This window comes from Austrofundulus limnaeus, unplaced genomic scaffold, assembly GCF_001266775.1.
Source record: "Austrofundulus limnaeus strain Quisiro unplaced genomic scaffold, Austrofundulus_limnaeus-1.0 Scaffold271, whole genome shotgun sequence".
Lineage (NCBI taxonomy): Eukaryota > Metazoa > Chordata > Actinopteri > Cyprinodontiformes > Rivulidae > Austrofundulus > Austrofundulus limnaeus.
The window spans coordinates 363827-383456 of record NW_013952673.1 but is presented as its reverse complement, the minus strand read 5'-3'; the positions used below and the strand labels follow the sequence as shown (position 1 = coordinate 383456).

General features: G+C 36.7%; 2 protein-coding genes across 4 annotated transcripts in view; one reads left to right on the top strand and one right to left on the bottom strand.

Annotated features, from left to right (window-relative positions):
• Window positions 1-5929, top strand: part of gtpbp1 (GTP binding protein 1) — a 9270-nt gene extending 3341 nt beyond the window's left edge. Inside the window, exons 5-14 of one of the 2 annotated variants that reach the window (XM_014020898.1) lie at window positions 739-903; window positions 1988-2111; window positions 2253-2367; window positions 2449-2593; window positions 2676-2858; window positions 2979-3114; window positions 3203-3381; window positions 3603-3764; window positions 3993-4043; window positions 5003-5929. In XM_014020898.1, the coding sequence (XP_013876352.1) occupies window positions 739-903; window positions 1988-2111; window positions 2253-2367; window positions 2449-2593; window positions 2676-2858; window positions 2979-3114; window positions 3203-3381; window positions 3603-3764; window positions 3993-4043; window positions 5003-5116 (1374 nt within the window). In that variant the 3' untranslated portion in view covers window positions 5117-5929. The remainder of the gene's footprint in view (window positions 1-738; window positions 904-1987; window positions 2112-2252; window positions 2368-2448; window positions 2594-2675; window positions 2859-2978; window positions 3115-3202; window positions 3382-3602; window positions 3765-3992; window positions 4044-5002) is intronic. The other variant, XM_014020899.1, reaches the window with a different exon arrangement.
• Window positions 5930-6300: 371 nt separating this feature from the next.
• sgsm3 (small G protein signaling modulator 3) overlaps window positions 6301-19630 on the bottom strand; it is a 14396-nt gene continuing 1066 nt past the window's right edge. Inside the window, exons 2-22 of one of the 2 annotated variants that reach the window (XM_014020897.1) lie at window positions 16184-16256; window positions 15991-16076; window positions 15397-15460; window positions 14055-14266; window positions 11560-11667; window positions 11159-11302; window positions 10840-11035; window positions 10614-10759; window positions 10164-10397; window positions 9851-10033; window positions 9542-9697; window positions 9372-9426; window positions 9228-9277; window positions 8980-9132; window positions 8811-8881; window positions 8541-8589; window positions 8305-8390; window positions 8072-8194; window positions 7628-7688; window positions 7462-7533; window positions 6943-7029 (exon numbers count right to left, since the gene is read on the bottom strand). In XM_014020897.1, coding sequence (XP_013876351.1) covers window positions 7462-7533; window positions 7628-7688; window positions 8072-8194; window positions 8305-8390; window positions 8541-8589; window positions 8811-8881; window positions 8980-9132; window positions 9228-9277; window positions 9372-9426; window positions 9542-9697; window positions 9851-10033; window positions 10164-10397; window positions 10614-10759; window positions 10840-11035; window positions 11159-11302; window positions 11560-11667; window positions 14055-14266; window positions 15397-15460; window positions 15991-16076; window positions 16184-16190 — 2256 coding nt within the window. In that variant the 5' untranslated portion in view covers window positions 16191-16256 and the 3' untranslated portion in view covers window positions 6943-7029. Of the gene's footprint in view, window positions 7030-7461; window positions 7534-7627; window positions 7689-8071; window positions 8195-8304; window positions 8391-8540; window positions 8590-8810; window positions 8882-8979; window positions 9133-9227; window positions 9278-9371; window positions 9427-9541; window positions 9698-9850; window positions 10034-10163; window positions 10398-10613; window positions 10760-10839; window positions 11036-11158; window positions 11303-11559; window positions 11668-14054; window positions 14267-15396; window positions 15461-15990; window positions 16077-16183; window positions 16257-19630 lie in introns of both variants that reach the window. The other variant, XM_014020896.1, reaches the window with a different exon arrangement.

Here is a 19630-nt window from a genome sequence, read left to right as displayed (position 1 = left end):
GGTATTTGCTGGTTGGACTGGAGAGTGTGGAAAGCTGGTTTAACCAAAGCTGAAGATGCAGAAGACCAAACTACCGGTGTTGTCCATTTGAGGGACATGTCTACAAGACATTTAACCATGAAATGTTCAGTTTGTGATGTTTATATGACACACACCCAGCCCCTCGGCCACTTAGGTTGTTTACAAAATTTATGCAGAGTGAAAAAAATAAAAAAAACTCGGTGGACTGATTTGGCGTGATGTCTCGAGACTTTGCAGCTGATAGGAGTCATAAAACAGAACAGGGGGATGCCCTGACGCCCCTMTAGATAAAYGTGTTAAATGAGTGAAGGAAAATCTAGGTTCTYCCCTGAGGACCAGACTAAAACATGCAACCCTGGTTATAAAGCTCTACTGTTCTGTTGATCCTTGACTGACAACATGACAGGCTGTTAGTGAGTTGTGGGGGTATAGGTGGGACTTTCATATTGAAGGACCCTCATTTTTAGTGTTCAGACTYTGACAACAAAAATACAACATGACTTGACACCAAAACTGATATYTTGGCTTCARTTCTGAACAATGGCTACAACATCCATCCTTATTACTATCAAAGGTTAATCCACACACTATTGCAGTTCTGTATTCTGGCGTTTTGTGAACTGCTCAGAGTAAAGTTAGTTAGCTCTTTCTGGCTGGAGCTGATGTAAACGAGTGTCATATTTGTGATTTCTGGTATGCTTGTTTGTCCGTGCCCAGGTAGTGAACAAGCCCGACAGCCACGGAGGCAGTTTGGACTGGACCAAAATCTGTGAGAAGTCGTCCAAAGTCATTACTTTCATCGACTTGGCCGGCCACGAGAAATACCTCAAGACCACCGTGTTTGGGATGACAGGACATCTTCCAGACTTCTGCATGCTCATGGTTAGAAAGTTAGAGGAGGAAGAGAAATGAGATTTGTATGTTTGTGCGAGTCTGGATTACATGATGAAAAAATGAGTTCAAATTTGGGACCACACGATAATGCAAAACAAATTTCTTGCATGTGTAGGCCACCTTAACACATAATTAGATAAGACATTTTCATTTGTTCTTAATTTGCTTACATCTATAATCATGCATGGGCATAACTCAGTAACCCAGTTAGATTACTAAATATGCTTCACAGAAACAGATTCACCTCTAATCATTCCTGCTTTAAGCAGGAATATACAGCTCTATGGCACTTAGGGCTGGGTGATAGAACAATAATACTGTATTTATTGCAACAGACAAGTCCGATCCAAAACTGCATGGCATTCTGGGGGATGTAGGCCAAGCTTCTAGAAAGGATTTTGTTAGAAGGTCATGTCACCAGTTTGGCAGGATTAATCAGCATTTTCTTTCCCTCCCGGGCTTTATTTCAAACAGGTAAAACAAAAAACTAATCAGTATTTCTCAGTATTGACTGATATGAATCACTTATCGTGATACAATTTTCAACCAGTTGTAGCTCTGTAAAGAATCAACTCTTGTTTTGTTTTTTTATGCCTCACCTTCATGGCTTAACACTATCTGAGCAGCGAGTTAACTGTAGGATGGTGACCTGGGACAGTTAGCTCAGCTGGTGGATGCACATTTTCCTGTGACTGGTGTTTGTGGATTGATTTGTTGTGCACAAATCACGAGTTGAAACATTACTATCATAATTAGAATCGGTATTTATTAGTATTTGACAGAAAGCCTCAGAAAAAATTTAAATTCAAAAATTGAGAAAAACCGTACTTGAATACCCTCATTTTTGTTATTGATGTATAGTTCCTTCACTTACACCATTGATCAGGTGTCTGCGTGTGTCTGTGTGTGTGCGTGTATCTTATCTGTGTCTGTTTGAACTCCTACTTTTAAATAATTTTAATTAAAACATATTTACACTTTGGATTTAACATGTTTGTTCGTTAAATGCAATAAAAATAGGCTTAGTTTAACAAATATTTAAAAAAAAACATATTTTTGTTACTTTTCACAGGTGGGCAGTAATGCAGGCATTGTGGGGATGACCAAAGAGCACCTGGGCTTGGCTTTAGCTCTAAATGTGCCTGTTTTTGTAGTGGTAACCAAGATAGACATGTGTCCAGCCAACATTTTACAAGGTTAGTCTTCTGGAATTCTCTTTTGTCCACTCTTCTCTCAGAATACACAATTGACCCTGTGGTGTTTTTCTTTTGCAATTACGCATTTTAGCAAACAAGTAAATGCCAAACAATTTTTGGTCGTACTTTTCCATCTAACAGAGACTTTGAAGTTGCTTCAAAGGTTACTGAAGTCTCCAGGCTGCAGAAAGATTCCTGTCTTGGTGCAGAACAAGGATGACGTCATAGTTGCAGCTTCCAACTTCAGTTCAGAGAGGTAATGAGTCTGTATTAAAATCTTATGGAGTCAGAATTGAAAGGGCTAAATTATAATGTTGGTTATTTTGTGTCTTTCCAGAATGTGTCCCATTTTTCAGATCTCCAATGTGACAGGGGAGAACATGGACCTGCTAAAAATGTTCCTGAACCTGCTCTCCTCCCGGACGTCCTACAGGGACGATCAGCCCGCCGAGTTTCAGATAGACGACACCTACTCCGTACCGGTACGCTGACCACAAAGATCTGTTTTGTACTTCTTACCTCCCACAKCTCACTGAACTTCAAGTGTTGCTCTGTTCGTCTCAGGGAGTGGGAACTGTAGTGTCAGGGACTACTTTACGTGGACTCATTCGTCTGAACGACACCATGCTGCTTGGTCCAGATCCTCTTGGTAGCTTCATCCCCATTGCTGTGAAATCAATCCATCGCAAAAGGATGCCTGTTAAGGAGGTTCGAGGAGGCCAGACTGCCTCGTTTGCTCTCAAAAAGGTAGAGGGTCTGTGTCCCATTGTCTTCTGGTGGGATGACAAGCATTGGGATTGCAAGTTTACCTCAATTCTTAAACCGTATCAGAAATGTGTTTTGCTCTTATATTTTGTTTTTTTGTAGATAAAGCGCTCCACCATAAGGAAAGGCATGGTGATGGTGTCCCCAAAGTTAAACCCTCAGGCAACTTGGGAGTTTGAGGCTGAAATCCTTGTACTGCATCATCCCACTACGATATCCCCCAGATATCAGGCCATGGGTGGGTAACAGCAACACAAAGAGAGAAGAGCTGTCTGTAATCTGCAATAATCTGTTCCTGTTTTCATCTCATCTTATGCAATGACCAGTCCACTGCGGCAGTATAAGACAGACAGCCACCATCTTGTCCATGAGCAGAGACTGCTTACGGACAGGGGACAAAGCTACCGTTCATTTCCGCTTCATCAAAACCCCTGAGTATCTGCACTGTGACCAGAGGCTGGTGTTCCGGGAGGGCCGCACCAAAGCTGTAGGGACCATCACTAAGGTAGATGAGATGCATTGATTTGGGGATTTTGTTCGTAGGCTGTTCTGATAAAATATTGTCCCAGATTCTTACGCTCTTGTTAAAGTTATTCTAATACACAGTATTTTATAAAGAATTCTGCCATGATTGGACGATTACTAGGAGGGTCACCTTCTCAAGAAAACTCCACTTAATATCTAGTTAAAATTCTGCTAGCCATTAAAAAAGATTTTTTTCCCCAGCTGCTACACTCCACCAATAATTTACCATCCAACTCCAAGCCCCCACAAATCAAAATGCAGTCCACAAAAAAGACGCCGCTCCGAAAAGAGGATGGTACCTTGGCAGCYGGTGAGGACGCAGCAACAATAGCACAGCCAGCGGGTCCAAACACATCACAACTGGTGAGTCAATGAACACAACTGTTAGGATCCTGCATTAAGCCCCGTCTTTAAATATCTTGTTTTTCATTCACCTCTTTTGATCTAACTCCCTAATTCTGTCTTCTCTTTTCTTGTTCAACACCTTATTCATTAACCGTCATCTGTTGGTTTCTTTTCGAACTTTCATTGTGTCACATCGCTTCTTTGCACTCTCTGCTTCTCCTTTGCTTACGTGGTTGCCTTCCAAAGGGAGAGGGAGATGATGACCCTCAAATAAAGGAGGGCAACAAAGAAAACAAGGTAACGTGTAGATGAAATAAGAGCGATCGTGTGGAACCACCCAGTTGAGTCAAAAGGCCAGTTGTATGGTCTGTGTAGGTCTGAAAAATGTGGGGAGAAGCCTATGGGGTAAGAGAACTGTCAGAATCATTGTATGTGTAAGAGTCTAAATTTGTACATRTAAGTCTATAAACGTACATAAATTATCATCATGCTAACACTAACACCATGCTAACAACAACAATCAACGAAGCTCTACTTTCAGCATAGAAACTGTTTAAACACATCCTCTTATAAACACTGACAAGTACTATGTGTACCAAATGTGAAATAAATAATACAAACTACTATTAAAAGTAAAAAGTGTTTAGCTTACAGTTGTTTAGGGGTTATGCAGTCGGTTTTATGAATAAATCAGCTTTCTTCTTTGGTTGTTCATCATAAATCCACTATCTACTTATTGTTGTATTACACGACATGAATGACAAACTGAAAAGCCTCCAAATGCTTTTCCCTTCAGCAAACTGTTGTGTTTGTAAAGAGTTCATCTGGTCCCAAATGAGGCAGTGGTCATGTCCCCCTAGTGGTCTGGCTTAGTTACTGTTTGCAATCGATCTTTTCGGTGTTCCATGCATAATGTCTTATTTTGACAGGTAAAAGTATTGTACTTGTAAATTTGATTCGTACTTGTAAATGATTCATACTTGTAATGTGGCAAAGTTGTAACTTTTTAACTTGWATTTGTAACTTAAAAACTTGTATTCTCACRTAAGAATTGTACTTGTAAATTTGRTTCGTACTTGTAATGTGGCAAAGTTGTACCAAACTTATGTACGTTTATAGACTTACATGTACAAATTTAGACTCTTACACATACAATGATTCTGACAGTTCTCTTACCCGATAGGTGCCTGTGTTTGGGTTTGAAAGTGTCTATGATGTGTTGCCTATTCATTAGCCTGTGTTCTGTCTTTTTGTAGCCAAAGTCTGGAGGTGGTGGAAGGAGAAGAGGYGGCCAGAGGCACAAAGGAAAAGGCCAAAACAGCACTGCCAACTCGATAGCAGCACCTTCAACAGGAACAGGAAACAGTTAAATAAATCATCATTTTCATGCAAACGTCACTCGCTTTCATTCTACAAACAATGAAAAACTATGGAAGATAGATGTGTTAAGAGCAAGAACGTTCTATTCCTTGTTATTCCTTGCCTTTTTACACAAGTGKTTTTTTTTTGTTTGTTTTTATGGGAAACACTTCAAACAAAAAGCAGACATTTATGCATTTTAATGTCAACTGCCTTTGGAATAGTTGTAACAGTTTGGGTTTAGAGTAGTGTGGTTTTTTTTTAAGTTAGCCTCACTCAACAGRTTTAATTTATCTAACTGAAAGACTGATATGAGCAGCTATAATCTAAATTTCCTCATRCATTCCCTGTGAACTTCCAGTTACAGTTCTATTTATATTGTAATTTAGCTGTTGTGTTAACCGGAAGGATGACATTGTGCAAAATGTATGCAAGTCAGAAATGAATGTAGCAGGGGGCATCGAGAACTCAAAAACTAGCTAGAAAAATTAAGCTATGGCATTATTTTACCCGTCAGTTATTTATTTAGCAGAATATTTACTCTTGGATGGTTGGACTCTTTCGAATCTCACTTGCGCTCTTAGACTTAGTATCTATCATGCTACCATTGTCAGTTCATGTTCAAATCTTGTCCCAGTAGAGTTCATACAAGCAAAAAAAAAAAAAAAAAAAAGGGAAAAAAAAACCTTCTCACTGCAGCAGTTCATATATTGCAGTACTTGTGACTCTAGTACCCTATTTGTTATGGCCTGTTGGTGTTTCTATGTGGCATTTTAAAACACTCTGCTGCAAAGAGGACCACAAATAAATACTTTAACAAAGCAGCTTTTTCCAATTTGTGCCTTTTGTTTTTGCAATTTAACTTTGGGTAGTTAGATTCAAGAATATTATAAGAGATAAACTCTCAGCTATAAAAACTAGGTAAATGCAGAGAAACATTCTGGTGAAATTTACTTTCACATAACCATTTTTTTCTAAWTTTTTTCTGTATACTTCCAACTGCAGAGCTTCAGTTGCAAAACATTTTTGTATCAGAATCCATCTTTGAGCATACTTGTCTGTTAATAAAAAAATCATAAGTTCTACCTTAATCCATGAATTTTTTTTACAAGAAATAAAAGGCAGAGCACCAAGAAATACAATCACAAAGAATAGATCATATTTTTATGTAAGATATATTGACACAACACAGAAGTGTCTTTGTGTAATTTACATAATACAAGTGCTTTATTTAACTACCATTATTAAGGTAGCAGACATGCAGTTTATCATGATCTGAAAAGGCTTTACTCGGCAAGTGCAACATTACAGATGTTTAACATGAAAGATTTAATGATAATGAGGATATTGAATAAGTAACATTATTCTCAAAAATAGCTTCTTTACATCATAACTTGGAATGTTCCATTGTTGGCTCAAGAGGAATTTCAGACCTTAACAAAATATATATTTTAGGTTGATGTTAGAAACTAAAGCATAAGAGACCATGCGGAAAAAAGTAGAAATAAAGAAACTGATACTAATGGGACACAGTAGTACAGACTTCTGTACAAGAGGAATGTTTTACATGTGCATATATGTTCAAAATCTGTAGTGACGTCTCATATAGAAGACAAATAAAACAAAGTATGCAGAAAAATGGACCCATGCATCACAAAGTTCTGTAGCGTTTCAGTCATTGGGTGTCAACTGGCCGAATCAGACGAGGAAAAAAAAAGGTCTGAAGTGGCTACCTGCTTTAGCAAAGACTAGTGTTCAAGTTTTGAGCTGTAAACAACAGCTAAACAGATAAATATACAGAATCCACCACACGGGTTAAATTGAGACATTTCTGCTGTGTTCAGCCATCGATGTCCCAGCTAAACAGGTGATGTTTCACCAACATATCCTGCACTCCTTCTTTCAGTGGTTTCTGCTCCTTTTCCTAAAAAAAAAGAAAACAATTAAATTTGAAAATGAGAAAATCATATTGGATACAACGAGTACCTTTAAAGAATTGTAAAAAATATTTAATAAATAAAAAAAAGCAAAGCAGAAACAAAGTCTGGATGGAGATCATTGTCATGCTATGATCCTTATTCATTTCCTTTTACAAAAATMAAAAATAAAGATGTCTTATTGAAGATGCTACATAAATATCCAACAATGGGTTTCTTTTTCTATTGCAGAAGCCCTGCAAAAGTCTGGCCATTAGAATAACAAGCACTRCTGTTTTTTTCTAATTTGCTTTGTTCTACAAGGCTTTTTATGAACCGAGACAAATGAAACTTAMATAAAAAGMTKTGAAAACAAGCATAAATTATGAACTGGCTTTAACTAATGACTATTCTACCACTTTCACTACATAATATATTACCTAGAGATCCCAACTAAAGAGGTGATGCTGAACCAGCACATCCATAACTTCTGCTTTCAGATTAGYAGATTTCTGAAATGCCAAAGTCAAACATTTTTTCCTAAAATCCAAAATGTGGTCTTGTGTCAATAACAGAATTTGTACTGCATCCRTCTCTTTGACATACCTCTTTCTTGTCGGGCAGCTCACAATCTTGAGAGAGACTGAAGGCAAACTTTGACAGGACCCTGAGGAAACAAGAGAAGTGATGAAATAAAACAATTTGCTGTTTTTTTTTTTATTCCCTTAAAGCTCAATTTATATATAATAATGTTATTCTTGGATTATTTATGGTGTTAAAAAGTCAGGCAATCAAACAATGTCATTTTTCCATTAGGTGATTTCAACCTTTCCAATTTTAGGTAAAAAAATAGAAAAATATAGCACCTTTATCTACTTGATAATACCTAATTTATTCACCTAAGTCCATTTATAAATGTATAAAACTGCTTTCCACATTTAGATACAGGGGAAATACATAAATTATTTGTAGCCCAAAACTTAACTGCTTATAAAAAAAGCTTATAACATTTGATTATTATTAGTCACTTTAATAGGATTTGTCTTGTACCTGAGCTCACACTTGATCTGTACCCATCCAGGACTACGAAGGAATGACCACGGGTGATACCATTTTTCTACAGCAGCCATGCTGGAGCACAACACCTCCAACCACAGATGCAGCACCTGCTCACTGAAAAGACAGGTGCAATTTGATTAAAAAAAATAAATAAAATAAAACCTTATTTTACACAGCTCAAATGTGATTCGTACTACAAATATAAATGTGTATTAGAAACTCACTTTAAGCCAACACAGATAAGCGATCTGAACTTGACGTCCATCTGAGCATGTGCTGTGTCGTGACTCATGTTGACCGATTGCACTGCCTGGGAACATATAAGAGGTGGTGCCAATTACTTTATTTATTTATTAGGCTTCAAGGATAATTAGTAAACAAATCAAGCATTAAATGGAACACGTCACATTTTCTCACACTTCTGTTAAACTAAAATAAATGCMTTTAATTGTTTACTCACTCTGTATAGCAGCTCCTCTGGTGTTAAAACCTTTCCATCTTCATCTAACCTGGTGAAAGGTAAAAACAAAAACAGGTTGTTTCCATTATTTTAATTTTGTAAAACATATTCTAAAGAAAGTAAATAATTTTTCATCTTTCATAAAAAACAACAACAACACAGTTTTAATTATGTGTCATTCTTTGCAAATAAAGGTCAACTGAAYTGCTTCGAGAAGTGAATGTTTAGGTGATTAGAAAAAATAAAAAATACATGCTGTGTATGATTTACCTGTATGTTTTACACAACACGAGTCTAGAGTACACAGAATTGAAATCCCTCTCCACTTCCCTACTAGCTGCCTAAAAGGAAAAGCAAAAAGTAGAAATGTAAATGACAATTTTAAATTTTACAAATAAAAAATAAAATATGGTGTCAGGATCCTAAAGAAATAAACGACCTCTTCAATAAATAGCCACGGGTGACAAGGTCCACCCAGTATAGACGGCTTCTTTAATCCGTGCTGGAAGATGGCTTTCAGAGCTGGACACAGAGTTCCCCTGACCAGGTCAGTCACTGCCTCCGTCACAGAGTCGTCACCTGCTAATGAGTACTGGAGACAGACACACCAGTCAGTGTCAAGTTCATGGTCTGAAGTCTGAGAAAAGAAAGACAAATCTGTGGAAATACAAAGGTCAAAGGTTATACCTCCTTGCTTCTTTCATCAAGAATCTCCACAAACTTAGCCGGAAACCAACCTTGTAGCAAAAGAGAAAAAAAAATACTTGTAAAATACACTACAGAAAACTCATTTTGCAACTTTAAAATGTTAATAAAATAAGATAAACAGACCTCGAAGACCATTGAGCTCACCAACCCAACAGTGTTCATCTTTTTGAGAGATGATCTAAAACATAAACATTTGGTGAAATAAGAAACAAAAACACTATAAAACATGCTGTGTGTACAAAATACACGACAGCAAAAGCAGTGTTGTTTTTGAGTGTTAGGTCTTCGCTCACAGTGATAATGTCATTTTTTCTGAAGCCCAGTTCATCATCATCATGACGCTCAAAGTCCAACAAAGCTTTGGCTCGTCTCCTTCGGTTACGAGAAACCACAAGAAAGTTTTCATGATCTCTCTGGTGGCTCTCCATTGAGTAATCTGGGGTTAAGTCCTAATAAGATAGGAGAGAAGGTATCAGTAAATTCATTAAGAGTGTAAAAAATAAACTAAAGCCTAAAATGTCAGAACATTCAAGTACGCTTCTTTTAATGTCTTTCACAAAAGAACATAACGGTGGTTCATGTGCTGCAGTGTATGAACCCACTGTGTTGGAATGATGAGGGTCAAGACAGTGGAAGTGCTCAGCCGTCCGGTTTATAGCCTCTCGCAGGGCTGCCACCAACTCTGTCTGCTTAATATTCTTGGATTTCAGGGCTTCTGCTTCATCCTCCCCAAATAACAGAGACGTCAGCGTAGATTTTCTGCGCAGAGACTGTCTTCTCACCACCTAAACATATACAAAACAAGAATTTATTTTGTCTCTTTAGCCTTAATAATATTTTCGTTATTCAGTTTGTAAGCATTTACTTATCAAAACTTATTCAGTCTGAAATTTGAGCAGAATAACTGCAGCTGACCTTGTTGAGATTGGTGCTGAGTGTCGCGTTGTTTCCATTGTTGAGCTGTGCCTGTTCGTTCAGAATATAAGCAAGGTGTTTGTGTCTGTGAGCTTCCAGAGTTTCCTGGGATAAGTTCCCTGCCAGCCTCATAGCTTCTCCGAGAACCGCAGGCCCATCTCTCAGCTGACTTGGCAAGTCTGACAGAGAGTTAAATATGGATGCAGAGTTCTCTGAAGATACAAGCTCTTCTTCCTGGAGTCGTCGAGGCAATTTCAGAGAGGTTAATACTCAACAGGAGCAACTTCTGTCAATAATATTAATTTTCACTGCCGAAAAGGTTTTTAAAAGAGTATTTCTAGCAGTAATGGTTTTCTAGTATCTGATGGATTTAATAGCTTTTCTTCTAAGTTTATCTATAGTTTAGTAAGAAACTGTCAAGAAGCAGTGAATTGGTGATGAAGACCCTACCTGAATTTTGAGCATCCCCAGTGTTATCTGGAAGAGGATCACTGAGCCCTGATAAAAGAGAAGATCCCAGATCCTTAGGAGCAGACGGATGTCCACCACACTGGCAAACGATGTCAGGAACCAGTGTAGTGTTAACAACGACAGCTCTGCGTGAATAAAAAGCAAGTATTAAACTGTGCATACAAACCTTCAAGTATGCTTCAATAAAGATTGTATCCATGATTACCTATGTCATGCTCTTGCAGAAGGCGATCCAGAGCTGGCAGATACTGAACAATAAGCTGACGAAGAACCCTCTGGTCTGTTTGGACCCCCAACAAAGTGGAGGAGAAGTAGGACGGAGGAAGGAGGTCTTCGATCAGGGCACACATCATCCACATTGCATCCTCTTCCTCCAGAAAGAGCAACAGGCAGGAAATAACCTAGATGTAAATAATGAGAAATAGAGATTTGACCAATTAAAAAAAGACAAATTGCATAAATGATACAGAAACTACTCTAAATATAGTTTACTCTTAAGAAAAAGCAAGCTGCTGTGTTCTCACCATGCCAGTTCCCTGACAGTACCCAATATCTGGGTAGAGCCAGGCCAGGCCTCTCAGGACCCGTCTCAGTCTTGGTACTCCAACACTGGTCAGACTACTGAAACAGGCATTAGTTGGCATCGTCCGTAACAAGTCTTTCTCTATCTGTAAAATACAGATTCATAACAGTTTTACAGATCAAAAACACATACTGGTAGGTATAAAAACACATTTAAAAGAGGTTATTCATAATCTCTGGAGTTTATTTTTGTTTTAAATTAAATACCAGAATCAAATCTGAACCAATACCAGTTTTAGTTATTTCATTATTTTTGTAGGCAGTATTACTCACATTTTAACTGCAATCACATTGTGTTCATGTACAAAGATAATGTAGACATAAACCCTGCGAGAGATTTTACTTGTTTAGAAGTAGTGGTCTCATCGTTAGAGCTGTTCTTGATGATTTCTTTGTAGGTGATCTCTGATGTCCTCTTCTTCTGCAGCGCTCCAGACAAACGCATCCATAACTAAAAGATAAACATTTTAATGCAGGTTAAAATGATGTTTTAAACATCTGACATTTTAGATTGATGGTTTTGATTATTCAGAGATGCGTTAGAATGACAGAATATATGACTGCACAGTAAATCAGTGAGCCGTATTAAAGTATTTAGACTCACARGGTTCTCAACCAGGAGTGATGGTGGAAGAAAATCCTAAGCCTGAACATATTTTCTGCACCCCCCACCCCAAATATATACGTTGATAATACCAACAAGTATTATTACAAAAAACTCCTTAAAAAAGGCAGATATGTACTGAGCAGAAGATTACCTGTTATACATTTAAATATTATTTTGAATTTAACACAACTGCAAAATCACCATTCCAGTGTCAACCTTTATCACCAAGCATCAACAAGCACATTATGAATGTTTTTATATTTAAAAAGATCAATATATGATCTCTGTTGTAGCTAAAAATACTTGAACATTAAAACCTTCATGACTGATGTTTATACAGACAAACTGGTCAACAAATTAAACAGAATCTATGTGAAAACTAATTTATATTTCATATTTAATTTTTAAATACATTACGTTTTTCATAAAATCTGGTTCCAAATATAAAAAAAATTGCTCATTAAAATTCCCAAATGGCCTTTTTTTTAAATGGTAGAATAATACAATATATTATACAGCTGATATTTATGATGGGGTTTGGAGGAAAAATATCAAAACTTCAAGACAGACACACCTTTGCTACTGTTTTGTTTAAATAAGTATACCTCTTTTAGTGTTAGCATTAGGGATACAAGCTATCAGTTATTGAATGTGTGTTTTTCAACCCTGGTCCTGAAGGCACACTGCTCTGTATGTTGTAGAGGTTTCCCTAGTTTGACACACCTGATTCAGACGACTGCAGTTCAACAAAAGCCTGTTAATCAGTTATCAACTGAAATCAGCTGTGTTGAAGCAGGGAAACATCTAAAACATGCAGGACAGTGTGCCCCGAGGACCAGGCTTGAAATTGTTGATTTCTCACACATTAATAAACTTGGACATATTTTTTAATAAAATATAACAAAACAGAAATCTATTAGGCTGCTGAATGGAGGAAAAACAGATGAAAAATAAAATGATTTTTAGATGTAAAACTATTATCAATTTATTATGAAATTACGTTATCAGTTAATTGATTGGAACATTTTTTAATCTAATAAACCATTATTTGACGCATCCCTAGTTAATATTGTTAAATTCCAACAACTAAAGAAATAAACAGCCTATTATATAACTGAGACAGGCTGTGCACTCCTGCACAGCGGGGGACAATCAACGTTTTGCACAACACCTGACAGTTTCTCTCAGTAAACACACACCTGTTGGTCAGATGTTGTTTCCCGGGTCACTGTGATTAAATCCATGCTGGCCTCTCTTCCCCGGCTCCACCTGCCTGCTACTGTTCAGCTAACGTTACCATCCATCTGCGAGGTTTGTCTCTCTCAACATCTTCCGCTGGTCTTTCTTCTCTGACAGCTGGTTTTTAAAAAATCTGCCAGCTTCAATAGTTTCCAGTTCTTTTTCAAACTTGTTCTAACAAAGAAATGTATTTTATTTCGAGCATCGCTCCAACTTCTGCTGGATCTAAGTCCCACCTCCATCTGATTTCTGATTGGCTTGTAGGCCTGTCTAGTGTGTTTAAAGTGAAAGCTGCTCCTCGGATAGGTCCAGAGAAATGTCTGTTAAATATCTGGCTGGGCAGGTGTCATTTTTTTTTTTATTCCCCCCAGGAAAGCCGGTGCTGGAATACTATCATCCCTGCTCAACACATGATTTTATCCTGACATTACAATTCAAATCAACATGCTATGTGAAATGCTTATTACAAATAAGCAGAGTTGAATAAAAAGCTGAAAATGTCACTTTAAAGTTACTGAAGGCAGTGTTGACAACACAACTACATTTAACTCAAGAAATCTATTTCCTACAGAGAATCACACCATCATTTCTGTTTGACAGATATGTAAAAGAACACCCACCCACAACTATGCAAGTTCTCCTAGAGCTGCAGTTTCTTTTACATATTCTGCTACCAAGAATTAGATTAATTCAGTAATCCAAGCACAATGTGTTAAACACATTAAAGCAGCTAGAAATATTAATCTATTATCAGATAAAAATAATCTCTGGATGTAACCAGAAACACATCACAGTTACTGTTTATTTGGTTCAGGGGCTTTGAAAAAAAAGATAAAGTGCTGAGGTTAATTAGATTAGAAAACTCATAGAAAAGTTATTTAATAAAAAAAAAAAATTCTCTGAACAACTGATTAGAAGAGGTTTTTCTCTTAAGCCTGGTTGGTCCACTGTGTCTCGCCTTCAGTTAATGTCCCCTCAGCTGGGAAACCCACCTGTGGCCTCATGCTGTGAGGGATGCCACCCAGCACCAGGGAGCGCAGACGCTCAGAGCGCGGCAGGACTGGATCAATTACATCCCACGTCAGGTCACCCACTGTGTGGTTGTGCGTGAACTCCAGGTGGGCCTGCCATCGCAGTCGCTGCTGGGGGTCTTCACGCTGAGGTGAGCCCTCGGTGCCCAACACAGACCGGGGCTTCTCACCAGCTGAGAGGAAATAAATAAATAAATATGCATTTAGCTTCAGTGGCATTTACTTGTTTTTAAATCAAATGTTTATGTTACTGAGTGATGTAAAAAAAGTGAAGACGCTAAAGAAAATTATTGTAAAGACAAATCTCATAAAAAAATCAAATTAAATTTTACAAACCTGAAACCTACAAATAAAGTTTAGAGAAAATCCCCAAAACTGTAATTCTTAAATAAAAAGCATATGATGAGTTTTTATGGGACATTGGCGTTGTACAAATTAGCACTTTTTTAAGTTATATTTACATTAAATATTACCAATAATACAAAAGAATTCTTGAGTAGCTCTTTGAGAAAGAACATTAACTTTCAACGAACTGATGGTCCTTCAGTTATCTGATTGTGGTAACATTCTGAAAATGTTCCAAAAATTTGCAGCTCTAAGTACTGCTTGTCTTTGCTGACACAAAATCAATTTAAAAGCCTTCAGATAACTTACTCAGAAACATAAAAATCATCTCCACCATTAGACCAGATAATCTGTCTGCATGCAGCTCAAAACTACAGAAATGTTCAGTGATTTCGGTTTCAAAATCAAGATTGATAGAACCTTCTTGAAAAAGTCTCAGCTACAATGGGGAGCACCCCCCACCCCCACTTTAAAAACATTTAATCTGCATAAAGCTTATAAAAGGCAAAGAAAGTGATTCATTTGCAAGGAATATGAATACTGTATAGACATTTTTAACTGAAAGATTTTGTATACATTTTGGAAAAAAAAATATAATTTTTTTTCCTTTCCCAAAATGTATACAAAATCTTTCTCTCAGTTAAAAATGTCTATATTCATATTACTTGCCGTCCATAACAAAGCTGTTGATGTTGAGCTGGATGTTTTACTTTTGCTAGAAAAAATATTGAATGTGTGGAAAAAAAGTTTTTCTAAAACACTTTCTTGTAAAAGTTGTTTGTTTAAAAAATGTTGCAAGAAATGTCCCAAAAATGTGTGATCACATGTGTGTATATAAAGTAGTTCTTTTGCACAGAAACAAAGACTTCATTCTTCCCAATTTAGGTTTAGGAAATTTTACAAGTGGTTTAAATAGCAGGATGAAAAAAAATGGTTGTGTTCGGTGGGAAAAAAATACCTTCATTGTCTATTCTGAAACCAAACTCATCATACTGTACTTCAGGGTGTTCAGAAGGCTCTTTCTGTTGAAATAAAAAAAGAACATGAAGCCAATTTGTGCACGTCACATTTGAAACAGAATTAAACCATTCAGTTCAAACAAGCAACAGATCATATGTGACTGTATTACATGAATAAAGGTCATGTTTTTGTTCTTTGTTAACACAGACTGTATAAAAAACAATAAAACAAAGACAGACAAGATAGTGGCTCAAACAGAGATCTGGGGAATGCTAGCACACTTACAGGAAATTGATTTGTAAATCACAAGGTAGATTCATTTATTTTTAATTCAAATAAACTCAAACAGATAGGAGACCTAAAGTTCACAAATAAAACCATAAAAATCTATAGAAAACAGTTTAGGTATTCATCTTCCCTACAATAAATAGTTAGTTGTTTCTTTGAAGAGTGGCTAATTCTTTAACATCAAAAAGGATGAAAGTTTAAGGCACATATCTCAAACAACACGTTTCCTTTTTATGTGGTCCTAACATTTTTCTCTTATCATGCAGATGTGATGTTTTAATGAGCTTTAAAATTAGATTCTTACTGAATGATACTTTGCCAAAATGTCCTGAGGCCACATGCTCGGGGTAAGAGCAGAAAACGGTCCCCCAGGAGCTGGTGTGTAAGTGCCTATCACAAATAAATAAAWGTAAATAAAGCGAAATACAGACAAAAAATATGCATATTATGAATGCAAAAAACAGAATTATCACATTGAAAGGAAACCAAATAATTACCAGACATGGTGCTGATAAATCAATACGACAGAATAGAGACTATCTGGAGGAAACACATCAGCTGATGGTCATTCTGCAGGAAGACAAAAAAAGATAATTAACTGCAAAGTAATCTTTTGAACAGTCCCAACAGCAAAAAGAGAATCAAGTCTCACTACAAGACAGAGCTCCTAGTGTTTGTTCATTTCTTGAGCTCAAAGATTTCTCATATTTCTATAAATGAATCATGTTAACTGGCATTAACAACAAGGCTGACTTGGTTATCTCTGTGGCAGTCCTTTCAGAGAAAGTCATGCAGCATTTTTCAAACCTCCTGATAGAGTCTGGCATTGTGTTCTGCTTCTGTCCCCACCCTCCCTCACCATCTCAGACTACAGATTTTAATATGACACCTAATCTTTTTAACTTCTAAGAACTATCCCTTAAATTTTCATCAGTACCGTATTAGTGGGGGGGAAAGCCTGTCTAGTAAATAGTTTGACAATTACAGCAATATTCATTTTAGCATTCTTTCTGGGAAACTTTGTGGTTCTAGATTAATATAGCTAGTGAGAAAAAAAAGAAAATAAAAGGAAATGACAGTGTGTCCCATTTCTCTGACCCAACAACTAATGCACTTATGAGAGGCTAATTATTTAATTACATTTTATCAGTGCTTGAGGGTGTGCACAAACTATTTGAGAGGATATCTTGAGAAAATAATAAAAAAAAAACATCCATAAAAAAAAAAACACACTTCAGCTTCAAATTACTTTTTTAATTAATATTTTTACTACCATTTAAATTCATTCATTTGAAAAAAAAGTCTTGGAATTACTCCGCTTTAACAGACAAAAAGTAAAAAGAAAAAAATTCTTATTTATGTCTTAATAGTCACTGAGTAAAATAATATTCTAACATTGGGATAAATTGTATATCTTTGTGCACTAATTTGATGCACGCAGTCAGAGATATGCTTATATTTAGCACCCAACAAAGCCATGTAAAATTATTAGGGGTGCACCAATAAATCATCCGGACGATTTATTGGCCCCAGTTTCCTTAAGTTTGGTAGATCGATGATAGGTTGACACATACATGAGAAGTCAATGATATCCACCAATCTTATCTTACTCTGCAAAGGTCTGAAAATCAGCCATAGTCCCCTTTTGCTCTGCTGTGAGAGGGCTGTGGTCCAGTTAAAACAAGTCTGTAGTTTTAAGTGTACTGTTTAGTGTTTTCCAATAAAAAAAAATAAATTTGAACATTAAAAGGTGTATTGTGACCTTATAACACCTGACAGTGCCAGTTACCAAAAACTAAACCAGTATCAGACAAAATCATAATCAGCAGGTCAGGCTTTTAAAAGATCAGTGATTGGCCAAAAAACTGCAATCATATAACTCATATAATGAATTTGCTGCAGTAAATATATGTGTTTCAGTACTGATCATTGATCCTGTTATGGAAAGATTTATTTAACAAAGACAGAAATACGTGGTCCAAGAATGAAGGTACTCTGTGGGATGATCAGCTGAGTTTTATTGCAACAACAGGAAACACAGAGAACAACCTGCYCTGTCTCTGTGCCTCTTAGCAAGATTTCATACAAGATCAAGGGAAAACACAAAGAAAAACACAAGTGATATCTAAGAATGATTATCGTTGTTAGCAAATCTTGTTCTGACTTTAATCATTCTATCTGCTGATGAACAGCATGTTATGAAAACCTAAGTCATTAAAGGATGTCATGAATCACTGGCTTAAACCTAAACATATTAGTTCCAGCACAATCCCATCAGTATTGATCAGTGATCAACCAAATGAAAGGTCTGTGGCAGATTTGACAGAAGACACCTCATTTTTGTGGAAACATGAAGCAGTACACAGTTTAGTTGTATGTGGAAACATAATCTGGAATAAAAATACATGATAAACATACACAAGAAGAGAAGAAATGTCCTGGATATAAAGACTAACTCACATGTGACATCTCTGCCAAAAGAATTCATTCTGGCTGGAGGCTTCTGGCATTTAAAAGGGATTTAGGACTTAAGAGAGATGAAAAATCAATTTGAGGTTGGGAGGATGGCCAAGTGCTTTCAGGGGAACTCTGTGTGTAACCCAGGGGAGTGCTGGGATTGTTGAGATACTCCCCTACAAGAACACAAACAGTTTAATCATGAGTCTAAACAACTATAACAACAAAGCATCATTAAACTCCATTTGTAAAACTTTTGCACAATCTGATAATGTAACATCTCCATTATGACAAAAACAAGGTTTTCCAAAATTTATTCCTTCTCACGATGAGGTGAGGATGTGCTTCTTGTTGGTTAAAGAAAAAAATTCAATGAAAAACACTGCAAGTTTTTGTTGGCTAATAGTACTTTTCAGTTAGTAATCCTTAGGCTGCACAGGTTTAGGTAGGTTCAGGAAGGGCATCTGGTGTAAAACAATTGCTAAATTTGAGCCGTTCACTCGCTGTGAAAACCCCTGCAGAAGGGAGCAGCCAAAAGAAAAACAACAATGTAAGTTGAGTTAAATTAGGGTAAAATTATTGTTCCACAAGAAAGAAGACTAACATATTTTCTGTGGACATTAAGTCTCAGAATGACTGGATGAATGAAGACAAATTGGAAACACGCTCATGGCCAAATTATGACATGACAGAAAAAAGAAACTGCATAAGTCTGAAACAAGAACACAATGGCAGCTGCAACAAACACAGATTACCATTAGCATCAATCACATCAACAATCTTTGGGTATTTACTTTCACTGCTAGAGGAGACACCAAACTTCTGCAAGTTAAAGTATGAAAACCTAAAGCTGAAACCTTGTGGCACATTTTGACCTAAGGGTAGCAGGAAGGTTACGTAAATAAATGATAGAGAAAAATTACCTGATTCTTAATTACAAACTATTGTTTAGAAGTGCAGCATTTACTTTACTCTGTTCTCTCTGGATAAGCTCTGATAATATAAGCTCTCTATGATAAGTTCAGTGAGGGAAATGTCACCACAGTTAGAGCTAAACATCAGACTCAAAAATTATTGTAAAAATCCATTTGCACACCCAAAAGCACACATTTTGATTGTCACTTCTCTCAAATTTTGAACATGCAATTGTTTTAAACAATTGCTTCTTGGATAACATTAGGCACTTCGATAAATGCATTGTCCGACCCAGACAGTGTGTGGGTCAGGTTTTTGTGATCTTTAGTCGCTCTTTTAATGCTTAGACTTCCCTTATCATTTCAAAAATATATTTGAATATATAATAATAGACAATATAGACATAGACATAATATGTCTGTGGAGCTCTGCGATTGTTTTTATGGTGTAATGGAAGTAAATTCAGCATTTGCTTCCTAATTATCAACCTTTGATAAAATGTAAATCTTTAATGGGTGGTTCAATTAAAAAACAAACTCAACAGTTTGGGAATCAGCACAGACCCTTACTAG